The sequence below is a fragment of the Urocitellus parryii genome, chromosome 4 (assembly GCF_045843805.1).
Source record: "Urocitellus parryii isolate mUroPar1 chromosome 4, mUroPar1.hap1, whole genome shotgun sequence".
NCBI lineage: Eukaryota > Metazoa > Chordata > Mammalia > Rodentia > Sciuridae > Urocitellus > Urocitellus parryii.
Genome location: NC_135534.1, coordinates 20,778,810 through 20,800,530, shown reverse-complemented (window position 1 = coordinate 20,800,530; position 21,721 = coordinate 20,778,810). Strand labels below are relative to the sequence as shown.

The 21,721-nt window shown below is 35.7% G+C and overlaps 1 protein-coding gene and 1 non-coding gene across 7 annotated transcripts in view; both read right to left on the bottom strand.

The window, feature by feature from the left end:
• Positions 1 to 21,721, bottom strand: part of Ckap5 (cytoskeleton associated protein 5) — a 103,064-nt gene that overhangs the window by 8,238 nt on the left and 73,105 nt on the right. For all 6 annotated transcript variants that reach the window (XM_077798116.1, XM_077798120.1, XM_077798119.1 and 3 more), the window contains 13 exons: positions 18,594 to 18,788; positions 18,090 to 18,225; positions 16,380 to 16,468; positions 14,530 to 14,655; positions 13,070 to 13,219; positions 12,596 to 12,799; positions 12,280 to 12,415; positions 11,612 to 11,805; positions 9,904 to 10,076; positions 8,566 to 8,739; positions 8,210 to 8,330; positions 1,590 to 1,769; positions 760 to 947 (listed from right to left, as the gene is read on the bottom strand). In XM_077798116.1, coding sequence (XP_077654242.1) covers positions 760 to 947; positions 1,590 to 1,769; positions 8,210 to 8,330; positions 8,566 to 8,739; positions 9,904 to 10,076; positions 11,612 to 11,805; positions 12,280 to 12,415; positions 12,596 to 12,799; positions 13,070 to 13,219; positions 14,530 to 14,655; positions 16,380 to 16,468; positions 18,090 to 18,225; positions 18,594 to 18,788 — 2,066 coding nt within the window. The remainder of the gene's footprint in view (positions 1 to 759; positions 948 to 1,589; positions 1,770 to 8,209; positions 8,331 to 8,565; positions 8,740 to 9,903; positions 10,077 to 11,611; positions 11,806 to 12,279; positions 12,416 to 12,595; positions 12,800 to 13,069; positions 13,220 to 14,529; positions 14,656 to 16,379; positions 16,469 to 18,089; positions 18,226 to 18,593; positions 18,789 to 21,721) is intronic.
• On the bottom strand, positions 11,928 to 12,036 carry LOC113190074 (small nucleolar RNA SNORD67). The gene has a single exon (XR_003301734.1). It is a non-coding gene; the product is annotated as a small nucleolar RNA SNORD67 (small nucleolar RNA).

The following is a 21,721-nucleotide window of genomic DNA, read 5'->3' as shown; positions in this document are numbered from 1 at the left end:
AATATGTGAATATACTCGAACTGTCTTTTATTACTTGACATTAAAAAAAATTTTTTTTTTTGGTACCAGGGATTGAACTCAGGGACACTCAACCACTGAGTCACATCCCCAGCCCTATATTGTATTTTTTTAAGTGTCAGGGTCTCACTGAGCTGCTTAGCACCTCGCCATTACTGAGGCTGGCTTTGAACTTGTGATCCTTCCGCCTCAGCCTCCTGAGCTGCTGGGATTACAAGCATGCACGACTGCGCCTGGCTTGACATCCAATTATTAAAAAAAAAAAAAAAAAAAGTCATTATTTAAGCTTTCAGCACTCAGTAAAGAGATAATGCTTATCATTCTATTTTTCATGTCATTGGTAGCTGAGAGATATCTACTTGAAATGTACACATTAGCAGATATAACTGACATATTTTATAGTCCTCTTCTAGAAGTTTTCTTCGAGAAAACTCATGGTTGTTACTTGGCTTACTGATTTGATATTAGTTTTAGGGGTTATCCCTGGCTAGAATACCTTTGGTCCACGTGGAAGAAGAGTAATAAAAAAACAAACAACTTATTAAGCAAACCTCAAATTACAACTGATCTAGTGACTTTTTTATTTCTTTCTTTCACTGAGCTATATATCTCCAGCCATTTTTTATTTTGAGATAGGGTACTGCTAAATTGCTCAAGATATTGCCAAGTTGACTTTCTGATTTCTATGTGTAGACTAAAGAGAGGCTGTTCTAGAATCTACTGCTAAAAGTATAAATATACCTCAGGATGTTGGTCTGGTCTGACTTCTCCAGAACCTTTACCACCAAGAGGTTCACAGAGCGGATCACCTGTTGTCCTTCTTCTAGATCTTCAATACGAGAATCCAGCATTAAGGTGATCAGGCCATGCATCAGGTCTTTCAGTACTCCAGTGGAAGCTTCCCGGGCCAGGCTCTCTATCTGAAATAGCTATCCAGTCCTAACTGTGTTAGGGAGGTTAAAACTCAATATTTGGAGCAAAGAAGATAAGTGTGGTGGCATATCCTAATAAACATTCAATTATAGTTTCAAAGCTCAGCCTTGAACCATTATATGGAAGTCTTTGATAATAGCCAAAATTTTTTTTTTTTTGTGTGTGTGTGTACTAGAGAGTTAACCTAGGGGTGCTCAAACATGAGCTTCATCCCAGCCCTTTTTCTATATTTTGAGATAGGGTCTTGCTAAGTTGCTTAGGACCTCATTAAATTCCTAAGGCTAGTCTTAAACTTGTGTCTTCCTGCCTCAGTCTCCCACATCTGGCTTATAATAGCATTTTAAAAGACAGCACATTTATCTGTGAAAAGCCAAATAGGGATTATACTGTATGATGGAGAAACTAGCAGGAAGCAGAATTTTGGATAGCAGGTAAACATTCTACTTTATACCCTAATAATAAAGTAAACTGGAATGTATTCCAATACACAATGCAAGTAAGCATCAGTTTGCCATATACCATGTATGGAAAATTATGTCAAATGACTCACTGCAGTACCCGCACTGAGAACCTGGTTTGAGAAACTGGGTGGGAAGAAAAGATCAAAGGGAAGCTCCAATTCTGCAGAGGTGGCTTACCGAAATCATGTTGCCAATGATACAGCTATACAACTTGATGATCTCGTCCTTCTCCAACTTCTCGTCTGCCATATGTGTGTTGTAGATGAGTCTTAACTGCATGAACGTGGCTATCAGGAACTGATCAATGTGGCCAGACATAGCTTCAGCTTTGTCTTCCTGTCTCAGGACCTCATCTATCTGATAATAAAAATTCCAAGATTTATTTTTCATATTTTATACTGAAACCACATAGGACTTCTATAGAGTATATTAACAAAACACTTCCAATATCTTACCTTTCATAAAGCTTTGTGCATAAATATCTAGTCCTAATAGATTCAAACATTCAACATATATTTACTGAGCAAGATACTATTAAGTAAATTAGTTGTGGATCCTATTCTAAAAGGCTCATTGTCTAGTTCAGGAAATAATAATTCCTATGTTTAAATGTTCAACTTATTAAAAGAGTTCTTTTTAGACTCCTTATAGGACTGATATTAGTATCTCCAGTCAAAAATAAAAAGACTGTATAAAGAAATAAAGGCTGGGCATGTAGCCTAGTGGTAGAGTGCTAATCCAGTATGTTGGAAGGGACCTGGGTTAGATCCCAGTGCTAGGGAGGAAAAAAGTAAAAGATTAAAAAAAAAAAAAAAAAGGAAGAGACCCATTTATGAAAAAAATGAGGCTCAGAAAGCTCAAATTAGTCCAACCTCAAATTTGAGATTTTCCACACCTTGATCCAGTGGGGTTTAGTGTACTGGTAAAATATGTATCTCCTATACACTAGTAGAAGGATAGATTTTTTTAAAAAAGTTATTATATTTTTATACTTTATTTATTTTTATGTGGTGCTGAGGATTGAACCCAGTGCCTCACACATGCTAGGCAAGTGCTCTACCACTGAGCTAGAACCTTAACCCCCACCTTTTTTGCTTTTTATTAGAACTTTATAGTTATATATATATTGAGCTTTTTTTCTTTTTCTTTTTTTTTTTTTAAAGCGAGAGAGAGAGAGAATTTTTAATATTTATTTTTTAGTTCTCGGCGGACACAACATCTTTGTTGGTATGTGGTGCTGAGGATCGAACCCGGGGCGCATGCATGCCAGGCGAGCGCGCTACCACTTGAGCCATGTCCCCAGCCCCATCTTTTTCTGTCTTTTTTTTTTTTTTTTTTTGAGTGCTGGGGATTGAACTCAGGGCCTCAGGCAAACTAAGCACATAAAAATAAATTTAAATAATACCCCAAGGCAACCATGGTAAATCTTCAGTAACCCTCCTTTTGAGTACAACTCCAGTTTGTGTATGTGTGCTACAGTGGGGCCTCCTGGTGTTGTAGAAGCTATGGTCTTACTTTCATTATCTCTTTAAGTATGCAGACCTCATAAGCACAATTTTATGTAACTGGAAATGTTAACAATGATGTTTCAACATGAACACCATAAAAAATATTATATTCTTTTGGGAGACTTACTCCTTCCCATGGTGACTAATATTAAGAACCTGGCATATATTATTTCACGTTCACAATATCATATAAAAGTGCACGTATACACATATACAGATAGGATCAAGTTTTTAGGTATTGTTTATTTCATAATAAGATCGTAGCCAGGCATGGTGACACACGTCTGTAATCCCAGCAGCTTGGCAGGCTGAGACAGGAGGACTGAAAATTCAAGGCCAGCCTTGGAAATTTAGCGAGGCCATCAAGCAACCTAGTGAGAACCTTGTTTCAGAATAAAAATAAAAAGGGCTGGGGGAGCTGGGATTGTGGCTCAGTGGTAGAGCACTTGCCTAGCATGTGTGAGGCACTGGGTTCAATTCTCAGCACTGCATATAAATAAATGAATAAAGGTCTATCAATGTTATCAATGTCTAAAAAAATTGAATTAAATTAAAAAAGGAAGGTTGTGTGTGTGTGTATGTGTGCTGGGGTTGTGGCTCAGCAGTAGAGTGCTCGCCTAGCATGTGCAAGGCCCTGGGTTTGATCCTCAGCACCACATAAAAATAAATGAATAATAAAAAAAATAAAATATAAAAAGTAATATAAAAAATAAATGAATAAAATAAAGATATTGTGCCCATCTTAAAAAAAATTTATAAACAAAAAAAGGACAGGGGATGTGGTTCAGTGGTTAAGCACCTCTGGGTTCATTCCCTGGTACCAAAGAGAAAAAATAAAGAAGATTATTGGTTGGGATTGGGGTTTAGCTGTACAGTGCTTACCTAGCACGTGCAAGGCCCTGGGTTTGATCCTCAGCACCACATAAAATAAATGAATAATGGGGCTGGAGTTGTGGCTCAGTGGTAGAGTGCTCGCCTAGCATGCATGAGGCACTGGGTTCAATCCTCAGCACCACATAAAAATATTGTATTCACATAAAACTGAAAAAAAATGAATAAAAAAGATCTTTTGTCCAACTATAACTAAAAAATAAATATTAAAAATAAAAAGAATAAATATTAGAAACCAGCTATGATGGTACACACCAAGCCTGTAATCCCAGTGATTTGGGAGGCTGAGGCAGGAGGAATACAAGTTCAAGGTTAGCCTTGGCAAGTTAGTGAGACTGTTTCAAAATAAAAAGGGCTACAGGTGTAGCTCAGTTGTAGAATGCTTACAGTAGATATACTTCTCTGCATCTAGTTTTCTAATTCAAAAGAAAATTATGAAACAACCCTAAAGTTAGTAGGAATAATCTATTTTTAAATGTTGCATAATAACCCACGTATGCATGAACCAAAATTTACTCATTCTTTCTCTTACTAATGAACTTCCAGTGTTTTTACTTTGGCTGTTGTCTAATAAGTATTTTTGTATGTATGTGTGTGTGTGTGTGTGTGTGTGTGTGTATATGCGCTTATGCGCTTGTGGTTTTATTTCTAAGAAAGTTCAGAGTATAATTTATCTGGGGAATATAATGCTTTTTTTGGGTGCTGGTCCTTGTGCATGCTAAGTAGCTATCATTGAGTTACCCCCTCAGCCCCTATAGTAGGCACTAACAATTCATATTTCTACATTTAACACAAGAGAACTGCTTTTCCAGCATCTTTACAGCTATATGTATTACTACTTTTTGCCAGTTTTATGGTTTAATAGTGATTATCTTATTTTTTTAATAGATTCTTTCTCTCTCTCTTTCTTTCATTCATGGTGCTGAGGATCGAACCCAGGGTCTTGCATGTGCCAGGCGAGCACTCTACCGCTGAGCCACAAACCCAGCCCGTTTTTTATTTTTATAAGCAGCAGCACTTATTTTTAAATTATATAGCGCTTCATGAGTGAATTCTAACCTTATTATTTCCTACTTTAAAATTCCTTCAGATTTTTTTCCCCTAATTTCTATGGTTACTAAAATCTTTATTTTAGTCTTTCATGAATAATAAATGCATTTCAGGCAGCATACCTTTCTTGAGTTTTACTTTTTTCCCCCCATTTTGGTACTAGGGATTGAATCTAGGCTGTATCTCCAGTCCTTTTTATGTTTTAATTTTGAGATAGGGTCTTGCTCAATTGTCCAAGCTGGCCTCAAACTTCTGATCTTCCTGCCTAAGCCTCCTGAGACTCTAGGATTACAGGCATATGCCATGCATCTGACAGAATTTTACTTTTCCAGTAGTTTTGCAGTGCATTATTTTCCTATTCACCATCAGAATTTTTATCTATTTATGTATGTATCTATTTTTGTGGTTCTGGGACTTGAACCTAGGGCTTCATTCATGCTAGGCAAGCACTCTACACTCTCCAAATCATAATTATTTTTTATTTTTGAAAATGTTCAGTGGAGATATGGAAAACAAATTATCTTTTCTGAGATTGTAAAGTTCCATGTATGAGTACATATTAAATTAAATCTAGTTTATTATTTTTCTAACATTCTTTTTTAAAAATTGATCCACCAACATTTTCTTAAAACTTTATTCATTTTCTTATAAGTGGTGCTGAGAATCGAACCCAGTGCCTCACACATGCTAGGCAAGTGCTATACTACTGAGCCACAACTCCAGCCCAATATTCTTTTTTTTTTTTTAAAAACTGTAGTTTAAATATCATATAGCACAAGGTACAGATCTTAAGAGTACAGCTTAATAACATTCTTCAAGTGTATACATCTGTGTACCTGCCACTGAGAATAAGCTCTAGGACATCTATTACACCAGAAGACCTCTTCCTGACCCTCCAACTTGGTACTGTTCCCTCCACCAGGGTTACTACTATATCTTATTACTTTTCTTACTACTATGCTGACTTCTAAACTGATAAAATTATTCAGATTTCCCTGTATCTTTACTTATTTTTGTCTACTGTATCTAAATCTCTCAATATATAACTTGCATTTCACTTTCTTTTGATGCACAGAAGTTTGAAAAAAATTTTAATGTAGTTAAAATTTTCTATTTTTTTTTTTTTTGTGTAGCTTTAAAGAGATTCTTTCCTCCTACCTTGAAAACAAAGATGTTCTCCTATTAAGTTTTGCTTCTCACATCTAGGTCTTTAATCCATCTGAAATATATTTTGGTGTAGGAAATAGCAAACTAATTATACTGTTGTTCTCATGGAAAATAACTAGTCCCAGCAATATCTACTGATTAATCAGCATTTATGAAGAGATTTTTAATGTCCTCATCCCTTGATCAGGACAGTATCTTAATAACAGTGACTCTATAACCTCTGCTGATACAAGTCTTCTCCAGTGTGTTATGTTTTAAAATTGTCTTTATACTTCTTAGGCCCTTCCATCTCCCAGATACATTTTAGAATAATCTTCTCAAATTGCAAACAAACTTTTTGAGATTTTGATAGGAAATGCACTGAATTTATGGAGTAGACAACTGGTATCTTTCTAATCCTGAATCTTGTAAACAGTATATTTCCATCTGGAAATTCTCTAATGTCATTCAATAAAGCTTTACAGTTCTCTGTGAAGGTCTTATATAAATACTGCTTAATTTACTCCCAAGAACTTAGCATCATTATTGTTGACAGTCCAATCTTTTTAAATTTTTATTTTCTTTAGCATAATAATGTGTTTTTTTTTTAAATGTTTCTTTCTAGCAATACATAACAGTAGAATGCATTTTTTTTTTTTTTTGGTTGGGGGCTACCAGGGATTGAACTCAGGGGTACTCAACCACTGAACCTTAGCCCTTTTTTGTATTTTATTTAGAGACAGGATCTTAGTGAGTTGCTTAAGTCCTTGCTAAATTGCTGAGGCTGGTTTTGAACTCACAATCCTCCTGATTCAGCTTCCCTAGCCATTGGAATTATAGGTGTGAGCCACTGTGGCCACTGTGCTTGGCAGTAGAATCCATTTTGACATAATTATAAAAGCATGGAATAGATCTTATTCTAATTCAATCTCCGTACTCTCCCTTCCCCCACCCCCTGGCTCTTCTCCGTCTACTGATCTCATCTTTTTAATATGGGGAGAATTAAATTTCTTTTGGTTTCAGGATTGAACTTAGGGTTGCTTTACCACAGAGCTATATACATGTCACTTTTCATTTTTTTATTTTGAGACAGGTTCTTGCTAAATTGCAGAGACTGGCCTTGAACTTGTGATCCTCCTGTCTCAGCCTCCCAAATGGATACACCCAGGCTTGATTCATGTTTTAAAAAGTGTAACACACACTTCCCATTCTGTGCCACCCCACACATTATACCCCATACCCAACACATGTGGACATCTTCCTCACCTTTCATGGGTTGGCTCCCTGCATGGACATCCTCTTCAACCTGCTTAGCCTCTGACTCCCAATTCTCTGCCCCCCTTCTTTTAAAGACACCCTCATGGTACTTGGGGTTTGAGATCCTCACACTGGGCCACTATAGCTTCCTATTCTCACCCACTCACCACAACTGTGGGTGTACATCTAGCTCTGCCCTAATAGCTTCAAGATTGGACTATTAGGGAAGGGAAACAGATGAAGAAGAGAACAATTTTTTTAAAACATGTTGCTTCTGTTAGGGATGCAGCACAAGCATAAAGGTGTTTGATTAACACGTATAAGGTGCGCGCACACACACATACATACACACACACACACACACAGTAGTTTCTTTAACATTTTCTAATGGTTTCCCATCATTCGTAAAATCCAAACAACTTACCCTTGGACTTGTCAAGAAAGCCCTATATGAAGTGGTCACCCTCTGCCTCTCAAACCTCATTCTATACCATTATTCTACTCCCTGCACCCTATGCCCATATCTACATGGATCTTCCACAGTTTTCTTGAACACAGAAAGCTCATTCCTACCCTATAGCCTTGTGTACTAGCTGTTCCCTTCATTTGGAATGTTCTTACATCTTACCTGCATATCCTGTTATTAAGACTTTCCCTGATCACTCAATCTAAGAAATTATTCAGTCCCTCCCCCATCACCCTACCTTTACACAACAGTTACTACTACCTGACATCTTCTTGTTGACTTATCTCTGAATACTAAATTCTAAGTAAGTTCCATGACAGCTGGTCTCACTGTGCATAAATGCAATTACAAAAATGCAAGGTTTTATTACAGCTATGTCCTTTGAGGCAAGTGATGACTGAGTGTACTTTTTTCCTCACAAAAGTGACTTGGCTGGGGAGCAATTTATCATTCTCATTACCTGTGAGCATTCCCATTACCTGTGTCAGAGCTTGGATACTTGTGTTGATGTCACCACTGGCTACTTGGGAGATAATGAAATTGATTGTGGATGCTGTATTACTGTGCATATCATCAAAGTGTGGAGAAACAGCTCGGATCCTAGAGAGTAGAACAAAGGGGAAAATTCAATCTCCATTACAAAACATTCCAAAGAGTGGGAATTATGCAATTCCCCTCTAGAACCAGGTTTTAATAAAAAAAAAACAAAAAACTGCTATCAGCCAAAGAGTAATCAGTTCTAAGAAGTTTTAACTGCACATTTCCACTGAGGGCTCTTTTCGGATATATCCTCTGATGATCATTAACTGCTTATACTTAAATAAGTTGAACTTACTTGGGTTCAGGAATAAGGACTGGTTCAAAAATGTCATCCAGTTTGTGCTGAACAAGTTCTGGCATTTCACATCGAACTGTACCATTGTCATTCTCAATCTCATCTAGATCCAGCTGGAATTCTCGGCGAACCATTTGGGCTGCCTCAGGATGCCCACTCATGCTTCGGGCTTGGCTAAAGGAAGCAAAAAGAGGCTCCTGAACTAAGACAGACTTCTTAACCACAGGGCAAGAGTACAACTGACAGCTGACTCAAAGCTTCAAGACAGATGTTCAACTTCTGGTTTCAGCCCCCCTGAATGATTGAAGTCCTTGAGTCTAAGAAAGGTACCTTAGGCAATAACACTGCACTGGTTCATGAATGTCCTAAGAGAATAGATAAGTTTAATAGTACTTACATTACCAGCCAAGTTAGAAGTATTATCATTAATTTGCTAAAGTTAACAAAACTTGTACTTAGTTCTATTCCATATGGAACAGAAAATAACGTGTATTTATATGATTCAGACTCACTATGTATGGGCAAAAACAAAAGAAAAATATAGACTAGCTGGTGTTTTTCCACCAAATTAATCAGTGTTTAAGTTTTTCTAATCATAAACATTGCATCAGTCCATGCATACTTTGAAGGACAGTCACCCCTTTTTAAGCATCGTCACTCAACAGGTCATTGGCAGCATTATACCTTAGAAATAGGTATGTGATGTTTCCAAATTCAATTTGGTTAAAATTATACTCATGACACAACCCAAAATAGAGCTGTCTTGCTTTAGAAGGCAGTATTTTGAGTCCCAAGCCAATTCTGGGTTGCATACTTTTTATTTAGCCTTATTTCAAGAACAAGAACCCAAGCACAACTAAATATAACCCAAGGAAAAAGGCAAATCAGTTTTTTAGCCACATTATAGTGAGGTGCCATTTCTGCTATCTACTGGACTTTTATGGCAGGCATGATATTTATGAATACCCTTTTCTCCTGGTTATAAACTCTAAGCCAGTCAGCCTCCAGAGGGGATGAATCCATGTTAGAAGTTAGAAAGATATAAGAGCCCTGCTAATGAAAATTAGCAGGCAGTACTTACATCCTATAAGTGCGATACATAATTCTGTCCACGGAAAAGCAGTGAAAGAAGGCACAAGACCATTTAGAAGTGGTTTTGAGACAAAGACAAAGACAATGAAGACTGAAAGATTAAACATTTGGTTACAAGACATTTATCCAGACACTCTGTCATGCATGATAATGACAAGAACTCAAGATTATGTTACAGGACAAGCTCTGAGCACACAAAGCTAAGTCCATAGAGATGCTCCCAGACAACTATCTCCATCCACATACTTGAGTTTGGAGGACATGTCTTCAGCTGGTCCCTTGCGTAGCATGTTAGCATTGGAGCTTATGTTCTGCATGCGCTGAGGTTTCTCTTCCACCTGTTTCATTGGTGCAGTAGAGGGCCTCTTTGCAGATCGCTTAATCCTCTCCTCAAGCATACTCATATCCTTTTCAGAAAGCTGTGAGACCAAATTTAACTTATTAGCATATCCATCTATAAAAATATGTGGATAATTAAAAACCTAATTAGAAGATTCAAGAATTATGTTGAAGCTACTATGCTAGGATTTTACTTTCAAAAACACTATATCATTAAATAACTGCTATTAATATTTGCCTACCTATAACAAGAGAAATTATAAAAAAAGGAAAGGATACAAAAATAAACTGATAATTACAATTTTTTTTTTTTAGAGAAGAGACACACATGAATGCATTTTTACTCAAATTTATTTTACAGTGTAATTTTTAATTTCAATATGGGCAATTATTTTTTTTTTTTAAAGAGAGTGTGAGAGAGAGAATTTTTTTAATATTTATTTTTTAGTTTTTGACGGACACAACATCTTTCTTTGTATGTGGTGCTGAGGATCGAACCTGGGCTGCACGCATGCCAGGAGAGCGCGCTACTGCACTTGAGCCACATCCCCAGCCCCTAATTACAATTTTATTAAGAGTTCAAAACTTAGATGAAGTTTCCTTGTTTTTGTTTTGTTACTACTAACTTGCTGGGTTGATTATGAACAAGAATCTTCATTTCTGGTCATTTATAAAATTCCCACCTGTTTTCTCTCTTTCAACTGGGTGGCAGTAAAGATTTGATTAGATATAAGTAAATTAATTTAAGTGTAGGGTATATAAATGGTGCTAGGATGAGGTAACTGGAGTGAAAAATTGAGTATTAGCCATAGTACTGACTGGCTCAAAGGAAACAAGGAGTTAGAAGCAGAATCTAACGTGTCTGAAAAAGTGGCTTGGTGCTGTAGGCTCAACATGTTTTCTTTTCCTTTTAAGATGGGGTCTTGTGAGTTGGGATTGTGGTTCAGTGGAAGAGCGCTCACCTAGCAGGTGCGAGGTCCTGGGTTCTATCCTCAGCACCATATAAAAATAAATAAAATAAAGGTATTATGTCCAACTTCAATTAAAAAGTAAATATTTTTAAAAACCCATCAAAAACAAAAACAAACAAACAAACAAAAAAAAAAGAAAAGAAAAGAAAAAATATGGGGTCTTGTTATCTTGTTCAGGCTGGCATCAAACTCACAATCCTCCTGCCTGAGCCTCATGAATAGCTAGGAATACTGGCATGCTTTTGATATGACAGGTAACAGTAGATAAAAAGTACTCCCTTGGGAACTATGTAACTAAAAACCAAATGCATTAAAAATTACAGAGCAGATTGCTGCATAGAATTTAAATCCTAGACCAGCTCAGATTTCTTCATGTATAAATAGCTCTTATGTCTAAAGCAAACTGGTACAAATAAAACACTAAGAAAAGAAAATCTGATTTCCAGTAAAACAAAGAATAATTGGCCTTCAATTATTAGAGAATCCTCAATTGTCTATCTGGATTCTAGGATACATTGATGAGTCGAGTTTACTAACAAGTGGAAAAACTTAGGTATAGTTGATACTGTAGGACACTTGGCACCTAAGACACCTTGGAATACTTTTTATAAAATGCTGACACCACCCAGAGAAAAGTCACTCACATTTCCAATCAGTTTGAACACTTGATCTCCATGTACATTGTATACTGTTACAATGGTGTTGAGTGCAGCATTTCGTACAGCATTGTCTCGGTCACCTATGTGAATAGCAATCTCTTTTAAGGCTTTTCCTGGGGTTGGCTGGCAAACATTCATGCCATAAGACTCGACTAGACATCCCAGCTCTTCCAGGCACTCTGTTGGGGAGAAAAAGAACTAGATTACTGAGAATCAATGCACATGTGGCATACAGACTTCTCTGCCTCTTCTCAGTGAAACAATGGTATTATAGAAAGTACTCCTGAAAGAAACGGATGTCTGTGAGTCAGATGGCCCCTGTGCACCTGATTTTGTCACCAGGGTAGTACTGAATGGTGTCTATATCATCTGATACCGACTCCATCAGTGTGCAACTCATCACTCTCACAGTCTAAATCAAAAGGTTGGCATCAACTACAAAGACACTGAAGAAATGTCCTTGTGTGTCCACAAACTATTTCTACAAGGGGGTCACTGTTGTAGACACTCACATCTCAATTTTAGTTGTACAGATTGGTGGTATACCTCAGTGGCAGAGCACTTAACTAGCAAGGCTCTGGGTCTGTTCCTCAGCATAACAAAACAAAACAAAACAAAACAAAACAAAACAAAAAAAAACCAGTCTGCTTCACCTGCTCTCTGCTTAGAGTTTTTGGATTTGGTTCCTTCCATGATGAAGGGGAACATCTTGCTGGCTGGGTAGACAAGGCACATCCGATTCAGGATGGCACGAACATCTTTACGAATGACATCCTTTGGTTCTCCAACCTAGTCAACAAGGAAAATAAAGGCTAAGCAAGATCATTCCTTGGCCACATCATGCATTACTGTATCTTGAAAGAGGAAAGGCATGAGGATATAAAAGAAAAAGAAAGAGGGAATAAATGTACAAAAACTGAAGTCAATTGGGAGCTTAAGCAATCTCCCAGGGTGAGAACAACATATTACCTTGAGGATGAGATAGGGAATGAAGGAAGATGCTTCATTCTCAGTAAGATGATATTCCTCCTCACTCAGCAGGGTGAAGAGCAATTTTAAATATTCCAGTGCTTTCATTAGGACGCTTGTATTGGTGTCAAAAAAACGTAGGGTAAGCCATTTTAAGATAAGATCCAGGCAACCAATGACACCTTCTTTTTCACTCTCCAAGTGCTTAAAATAAAACAAAACCCCACAAATGAGACCGTATAAAATTTTAAATTCTATCAGGCAAATACTTTTAAAATTTTATTGCATCCTTAAGAAAAAAAAAGCTAGATTTTTAAGCCTTCAATTAAGACCTAAGAAATAAATTTATTTATTACATAAGAACTGAAAACATGGTATATTCTACTTCTTCTTTCCAGGCACTCTGATTATTTTATAGGGCTTAGTATTCTCACATGACTGAGATACATGCACATTTATCTATTGCAGACTTACATCAACCATGACAGCAAGGGCCTTATTGTGATGCTGAAAGTCTGAGTGAAACATCTCATCTTGTAACCATTTAGCTACACAGCTAGACATTTGAGTCTTGAGTTGTTCAATATATTCATCCCGTGGGGTAGTAAAATTCCACTTCAGCACCTGAAAAAAAAAAAATTAAAGAGAGTCTGGATATAAAGTATTCAACTGAAATGAAGTAGAGAGCCTTATTTAAAGCAGCTGCAGGACTCAATAAATTTTGAATATTAAAATTGAAAAAGCACGTACCATTTTTTGGTATCTAATACATATATACATAAAGACCTACATTCAAAGATGTTTATGGCAGCACAGCTTGTAGTTGTCAAAAACCAGAAACAACCTAAAATGTTCAACATAATGGATTGGCGATAAAGAAGATATGCATATATAATGTGCCAATAAAAAGAAGTCACACACAGAATATTTATGATATTTTAAACATCATTAAAAGCAAAAGACATAGAACAAGCAGTACACTCTCTGAGGTGGGAGACAGGAGAGAAAGACATGCTTTTCATAGATACTTTAAAGACTATACTTTGTACTTGTTATATCATTTGAATTTCTGTTTTTAAAAACAATATATAAACTGAGCCGATGCAGAGGTGCACACCACTAATCCCAGTGACTTAAAGGCTAAGCAGGAGGATCATAAGTTCAAGGCCAGCCTTAGCAAATTAATGATGAAGCTCTAAGCAACTTAGTGAAAAAGGGCTGGGGATTAGTTCAGTGGTAGAGCACCAGAGCTTAATTCCCAATACTGTAATAAACAAAAAATTTACATATTTTGGAAAAACAAATCTTAAACACTTAATAAAACCAAAATAATGATTTTTTTTTTTTTTTTTTTTTTTTTTTGCTTTGTGGAGCTGAGGATCAAACCCAGGGCCTTATGTATGCCCTGTAAGAGATCTACTACTGAGCCCAAGTGAAGTGATTGATCTAATCAAATATATATTTACCAAAAATTCATTTCAAAATACTACATACAGGGACAGGATTGTTGCTCAGTGGTAGAGTGCTTGCCTAGCATGTATGAAGCACTGGGTTTAATCCTTGGCACCCCATTAAAAAAATAAATAAATAAAATAAAGTTATTAAAAAAAAAGACATTACATACAAGAAAGATAAAGAAGCAGTCCATTGCATGTGTTCAATTAATAAAAACAAATGAATACTTATAATGTTTGATTAAAAAAAAGCAAAAGACTACAAAGTTACTTCTACTTAGAGGAAAAACAGGCACTAGGTCCTATAGTACTTTTTGTACCAATTACTGTTCGCGTATAGTAATCTTTGAGAATAAAGTACTATATAAGTAAAAGATTCAGTTAATTATCAGATATTTCAAAATATGAATTTCATTCAGATTGCAAAGCTATTTATAAGTAACAAAATAAAACAAAGATAAGCAAAAAACTCTTCCTTACCTTCAATCCTTTTTCATCTTTCATTCTTTGCTCCTTTCCATTTGAAACAATAATAAAAATAGGCCCAGATTTGTCTTCATCTTCCTTTAAGCTGGTTTTGCTTGGCACTTTCTTTCCTTGTATACCCTACAACCAAAGTTCAGGGAATATTGATTAGTTAGGCCACTTCTACAGAATATGATGTTGCTGCCCATGAAAAGGGCATTTTTACAAAAACCAGAGACATCTCTCTACATTATATTCCAACATGAAAGAAACAGTTGATACAAAATCTTGCACGTAATAAGTTTTTGTACTGTTTTCTTTAGAACTATCAGTTAGCTCTTGAGCTGGCAAGAAATATAGTTGGAAAAGCTATTACCTCTCTTAGTCTGAGTCACAGTCAATTTTTGTTTATTGGATAATTCTTTGCTTTCTTGAAATCTCTGATATTCTTTTATCTTTCATATTAATGATATTTTGAATGACATTTATACATTTCATATCACTTAGTTGAGAAAGCTCTTTTATTTCTCCCTATATTTATTTAATGTATCTATCAAAACAGCATAACTGGACCCCCTTTGAACCTTCTCCTAAAGTTGGTAGAAACACTTTAATGCTTATTCACTAATGTAGTTTTTAAGATTTAGAATTCAAGATTTAGAATCTTTGTATCAGGTGAAAAGAAAATAGTGGGTTACAGTACATATAATTAAGGCAAAATTCAAATTTCATTACTGGAATTATTATTAGTATAAATGTAGCAAGAATTTACTATTTCTAGTTGGCCAGAATTTCTTTCTAGTCCAAACATTGAAGTCATTAATCAAAACAAATAAGAGATTGCTTATGTAAAATTGTTTGTAAACTGCAAAGACAGGAAAAAAAATTATGGCACTTAGAACAGAGTCAAAAATACTTCAATGCACTTGTGATCAAAATACTAAAATAAGCACTTGCTCATTTTAGGATAAGGAAGGAAGGACAGGAACAGAACAACTTCAGTGCATAGTTTAGAAGATAATTACCCATTTAAATAACTCAAAGCTAAAGGACCCAAGCAGAGGGAAGAAAAATGGACAACTGTAATATATTTAAAGAAAGACTAGAAAGTATCTATCTACTCTATGATGGGATTATAATAATAAGAGTACTGAGTAATATCTTATAATTTTTCATCCATTGCATATAGTTAATGAAACTGTTTTCTTCATTTAGATTTACAACTATTATACACTTCTATAATTTTCCTTTTGTAAGTATTAAATAATCAACAGTCTGAATGCAATGAACAGCTCAGAACTTTGATAAAAGTAACTGATAATTTGCTATGATTCAAAAATTAAATGAAAAAATTACCTGGGGCTTAGTTAAAAAATGAAACCCAAGAATGTATTTCTTTAAATCATCCAACTCTGCATGGTTATTGAAAAAATTAGTGATTCAAGTCCCACTGGCATAAGGACAAAAGGTATTTCTTCTAGACTATCAGAACACCTTCTAGTATTATGACTTAACTGAGCCAAATTGGAAGAGAGCTGATTACTATTCTTCTCGCAAATCCGTATCAGTCTAAAGTGACCATTCTGCATATGCTTCCTTCTCTTTTCACTACTGCAAATCTTCCCTAGAGATCTGTATAACAGGAACCATGAGAGCAGGGTATCTGTTGTGTGTGGGGGGGGTCTTACTAAAATGGACTGGAAACATAGCTCAATGATATAGTGTTCCTGGGTTCAATCTCAAATACTTAAAAAAAAAGTAGTGATGTTCTATATACAATATAATCTTTCCTAATAGAATGACAATGCAATGTGTAAAACAAATGCAAGAGCAAATCTACATCTAAGTACGCTGAGTTTACACACCTTTACTTTAGAGGAAACCCCTGGAGCTTTGGCCTTTCTTGGATCAGGTTTAGCTTCTATGGTGCTGGAAACAGAATCTTCAACAGGTGCTTTGAGAAAGAAAGCATGTAAGATAAGGGTAAATTCTAATAATAACCCTTTTTATTTTGGGAAGGTTATACTATGATAATAAGAAAACCAACCAGCAGTCTTAAACAAATCAATTTATAAGGTATTTTCAGTTAGATTTTTTTTTTTAACTAGTCTTTTTTCTCCCCAAATTCCTATTTTAGCATAACCTTAAAAAAGTAATTCAGGCAGGGCACAGTGGCACATGCTTGTAATTCCAGAGTCTTAAGAGGTTGAGACAGCAGAATCGAAAGTTTGAGGACAGCCTGGGCAACTTAACAAGACCCTCTCTCAAAATAAAAAACAAAAAAAAGTGATGGGATGTAGTGCAGTGGGACAAAGTGTTCAATCCTCAGTATTGGGGGTATAGGAAGAAAAAGAAAATTCAGAAAGTCTACATCTCCTTTAACAACATTTAAATGGCAGTTTTAGCCAGGTGCAGTGGTGCATGACTGTTATTCTAGTATCTAGGGAGTCTGAGGCAGGACCAGTGCAAGGTGGAGGCCAGCCTCAGCAACTGTAAGAGCCTACATCAAAATAAAAATTAAAAGGATTGGGGATGTATCTCAGTGGTAAAGCACCTCAGGCTTCAATCTTCAATATCAAAAACAAAAAACTCCTGTAGTTTTAAAATTATCTTCAAATAAGGATTAAAAAATCACTTTTTGTCAGATTAGTACTGCCTTAATTGTAGTGTCTGTCATCTCTGAAACTGATTACCTGGGACAATGAAATTGAGATTCATTATCTTATACGTAGTAATTCCAATAAATGTTAAAACTGAATATGTATGTTAATATGAAGAGTTTTACAGATGCAAAATTTCTAACTTTATAGCACCAATAAGTTTTAACCTGCTAAATAGAATATTTTTATGTTTAATCAAGAAGTCTTTTTAAAAAAATATTTTTTTAGTTATACATGGGCACAAAATCTTTATTTTGTTTATTTATTTTTATGTGGTTCTGAGGCTCGAACCTCACATACACAAGGCAAGAGTTCTCTCACTGAGCCACAACCCCAGCCCAACAAGAAGTCTTAAAATGAAGTGATTATACATTACAGAATTTTAACATAGGAATGAAGAAATTGAGAATATTCCTTTAAACATTAGTAGGGACTGGAACAAAGTTCAGTGGTTGTGTGTACTTTGTATGTACAAAGCCCTAGGTTCAAACCCCAGCACATGCGCGCACACACAAAATAGTAAATATTTGAATGGATTAGTAAAAAAAGCAGGTAGCCAAGTGTGGTAAAAGGAGAACTCATTTGTGACTTAAGTAGAATTTTAAGTTGGCTTAGGCACTGGCTATTTATCCTTATGCAAGTCACTAACCTCTTTGAGTTTCCTCATCTGCTAATAAAGTGGTTTAACTAGATGTTCCCAATTTCTACTCTAACTGGAATAAACAATGTTAGAAAACAGTTGTAGAAATCTTAAAAACAGCATGGAATACTTTGAGAATTACCCTTGGAAACCAAATTAATCACTGTCATAACCTTAGCACAATTCCTGGCTCAATAAAAGGATGAAAACTGGATATCTTTTAGAGTTTCCTTAGGTTATTTCCTTTCCCTTCAACCTTCTCAAAACAGAGTTACCTGATGTAGGCTGGAATTTGGCTGGAGCTGACCCTCCCATTGGTTTGGATGTTGCTTTAGCAGGAGCAGCAGGCTTGGCTGGCATGTTAGCTTTGGCTTTCTCTAGCATGGCCAATACTTGATCTTTAGAAGTTGGCTACAGAGACAATGTAACATAAGTGAGAGGTAACATAAATGGTATACTCATACTAAGCTTACTAACAGATATGCTGTCAAATGACTGAGCTGCTAGCTTTGAAATACCAATGAAGGGAGGCAGCACTCAGTGCAAGAGAAACAATACACATTATGAAGTCACACTCAAGTTGCTATCATTCTGGAAGGTCATAGTTTTCACCCTGTAGGGCTGGTAGACTCTCAGAAATTCTACAATGCTAATTATTTTATTTTTGCTCTCATTAGGATTTCAAACTGAGTCTCATAGTAGGTAAATATGATACTTTGCTTATATAAATTCATGTTCAATAGTTTACTAATGGCTTTTACAGCAGCAGCAAGTGGTACCTTTAGTTTCCCAGTAGCCTTAGCCATTTTTTCATATCCTAAGTGCATCATAAAGAATGGCAAAGCATCTTGGGCCTTCTTTCGAACATCTCCATTTCGATCTTCCAGGCAGGAGTAAAGATGAGGAACACAAAGGATAAGGTCTGTGGGGGTGGAACGAAGAGTAGGTAGTTTCTCAGCCAGCCAGCCCAGAAGCTGCCAAAAGAAAGAAAGATTAATCACACTTCAAATGGAAAATTGTTATTATTTGTGATCTCAGGCTTAATGATTTCATTAGTTAACAACACTGAATTAATTCTTATGCTACAACTTTCCAATATGAAATTAGTATTTTTTATTGCTCAAGAACATTGTTATGTTGCTGGGTGCCACAATGCATGCTTGTAATTTTGGCAACTCAGCAGGCTGAGGCAGGAGGGTTGAAAATTTGAGGGCAGCTTTAGCAACTTAGTGAAGCCTAACCGAGTTAGCAAAATCCTTTTTCTTTTCTTTTCTCTGGTAGTGGGAATTAAATCCAGAGGTGCTTTACCACTGAGCCACATCCCTATAAGGCCTAAATTTTTGAGGCTGAACTTGAACTTGTGATCCTCCTGCCATAGCCTCCTGAGTTGCTGGGATTATCAGCGTTTACCACCATCCTCTGTTTAGCAAAGTTCTGTCTCAAAACAAAAAATAAGGATGTAGACCATTGGTAAAGTATCCGTGGGTACAATACCCATACAAAAATCAAAACCAAAAACACTTGTGTTACATTAAAATAATACGTGCAATGATGACAATCATCTTTAAGATAAGGACATAGGATCATCTTTGGGCATTACATTATAAAGTTTTAATAGTTTTTTTTTTTTTTTTTAAATGGTACAGCAGTAACCCAGAGTATTCTACCACTTGTTTTTATTTTGAAATTGGGTCTTATTAAGTTGCCAAGGCTGGCTTCAAACTTGTGATCCTCCTACCTTAGCCTCCCAAATCACTGGGATTATAGGCATGTGTCACGGTACCCGGTTCTAAATATATTTTAGGTGACTTTGGGATTGAACCAGAACTTTGTATATGATAAGCAATTGCTCTACCATTAAGTCACGTCCCCAGCCTCCTTAATATATTTTAAAGATGAAAAACTTTCACTTACCTCCTTTAAGTTCTAAAAAATATTTAAAGACCCCAAACATTTATTTGATCAGATGACAAATTCTATTAAGACTTCTATTTTATGAAATTTTTGTATATATATATAAATATATATATTTTATATAATTTTTCTATACTCCTAAAATAACTCACATCTCTATTTTTTCACTGAAATTTTTATTAATTACAGATTCACTTGCAATTATAAGAACACATAAAGATCCCAATTTCCTTCATTTATAACACATTACAAATGTATACTACAATATCACAACCAGGCTATTGATACTGATACAATTCACTGATCTTATTTTACTTGTACTCTTTTGTATATGAATATTTATTTTTCTTCCATATTACTATGTATATGTTAATATATCTGCCATCACAGTGAGGATTTTGAATAGTTACAATCAAAAGGATTTCTTGAGCTGAACTTTTCTAACCACATCCCCTTTCCTGGTAACCACTATTCTGCATTTCCAAAATTCTGTCATTTTAAATGTGCTATATAGGACTGGGGTTATATAGCTCAGTGATAGAGAACTTGCCTAGCATTCACAGGGTTGGAAGTTTAATCCCAATATGGCAAATAATCAAAAGCAAAATAAAATAAAACCTAAATGAGTTATGAAAATAGAATCAAATAGTTTTAACTATTTGGGTTTGGTTTTGTTGTATAGCAAAATTCCTTCTGGCAAAATAGTGTTCCATGTATGAATGTTCAATAGTTGAAATCACCTGCTATAGGATATCTGAGTTGTTCTAAGTTTTGGCCATTTTGCAGTCAAATGTTATATCCCTTAGCTAAACCCGCAGTTTTAAACTCTTATTAAGGAAGCTACTATGAATATTTATATTTCCACAAGCAAAATAAGAGTGATCACAATTCTCCCACATGGTTGCCAGTATTTGGTGTTACCACTATTTTTTAACTTAACAATTTTGATAATTGTGTAGTGATACTTCACTATAGTTTTTTGTTTTGTTTTGGGGTACCAGGTAGTGAACTCAGGAGCACTCAACCACTGAGCCACATCCCCAGTCCTATTTTGTATTATGTTAAAGATAGGGTCTCACTGAGTTGCGTAGTGCCTCACTTTTGCCAAGGCTGGCTTTGAAATTTCAATCCTCCTGCCTCAGTATCCCCCCAACCCAGAGCTGCTGAGATTACAGGTGTGCGCCATGGCGCCTATCACCTCATTTTAGTTTCTTTTTTTTTTTTTTAATCTTTATTTTATTTATTTTTAAGTTTTTTATGTGGTTCTGAGGATTAAACCCAGGGCCTTGAACATGCTAGGTGAGTGCTCTACCTCTGAGCCACAATTCCAGCCCCTTAGTTTTTTTCTTTTCAAAAATAAAAAAATTTATTTTTTAGTTGTGGTTGGGCATAATACCTTTATTTTATTTATTTAGTTTTATGTGGTACTGAGGATTGAACCCGGGGTCTCGCACATGCTCTATTGATGAGCCACATCCCCATTGTAGTTTTAATCTTCAATTCTCTAATAACTAATAATGTCGAACATCTTTCAGGGGATAATTTGGCATTTACAAATCCTCTTCAGTGAAATGTATGTTCATGTCTTTTGCCCATTTTCTAATGAATTTATTTATGTATTCTGGTGGTGGTGCTGGGAATGGAACCCATGTATGACAGGCAAGTGAGCTACATTGCCAGTATCCTCACTTCTCCTTTTTAAACTGCTGACTTTTTAGAATTCTTTACATAGTTTAGATATTAGTTCATTTGTTTTGGTACCAGAGATTGAACTCAGTGGCACCTTCCACTGAGCAACATCCCTCCCCCTACTTTGTATTTTATTTAGAGACAGGGTCTTACTGAGTTGCTTAGTGTCTTTGCTTTTTGCTAGGCAAGAACTGTACTACTGACCTATATCCCTAGTCCAAAAAGTTTTAAATTTTGATGTAGTGCAATATATTAATTTTTCTTATTATGGATTATGGTTTTAATTACAAATCTAAGAATTTCT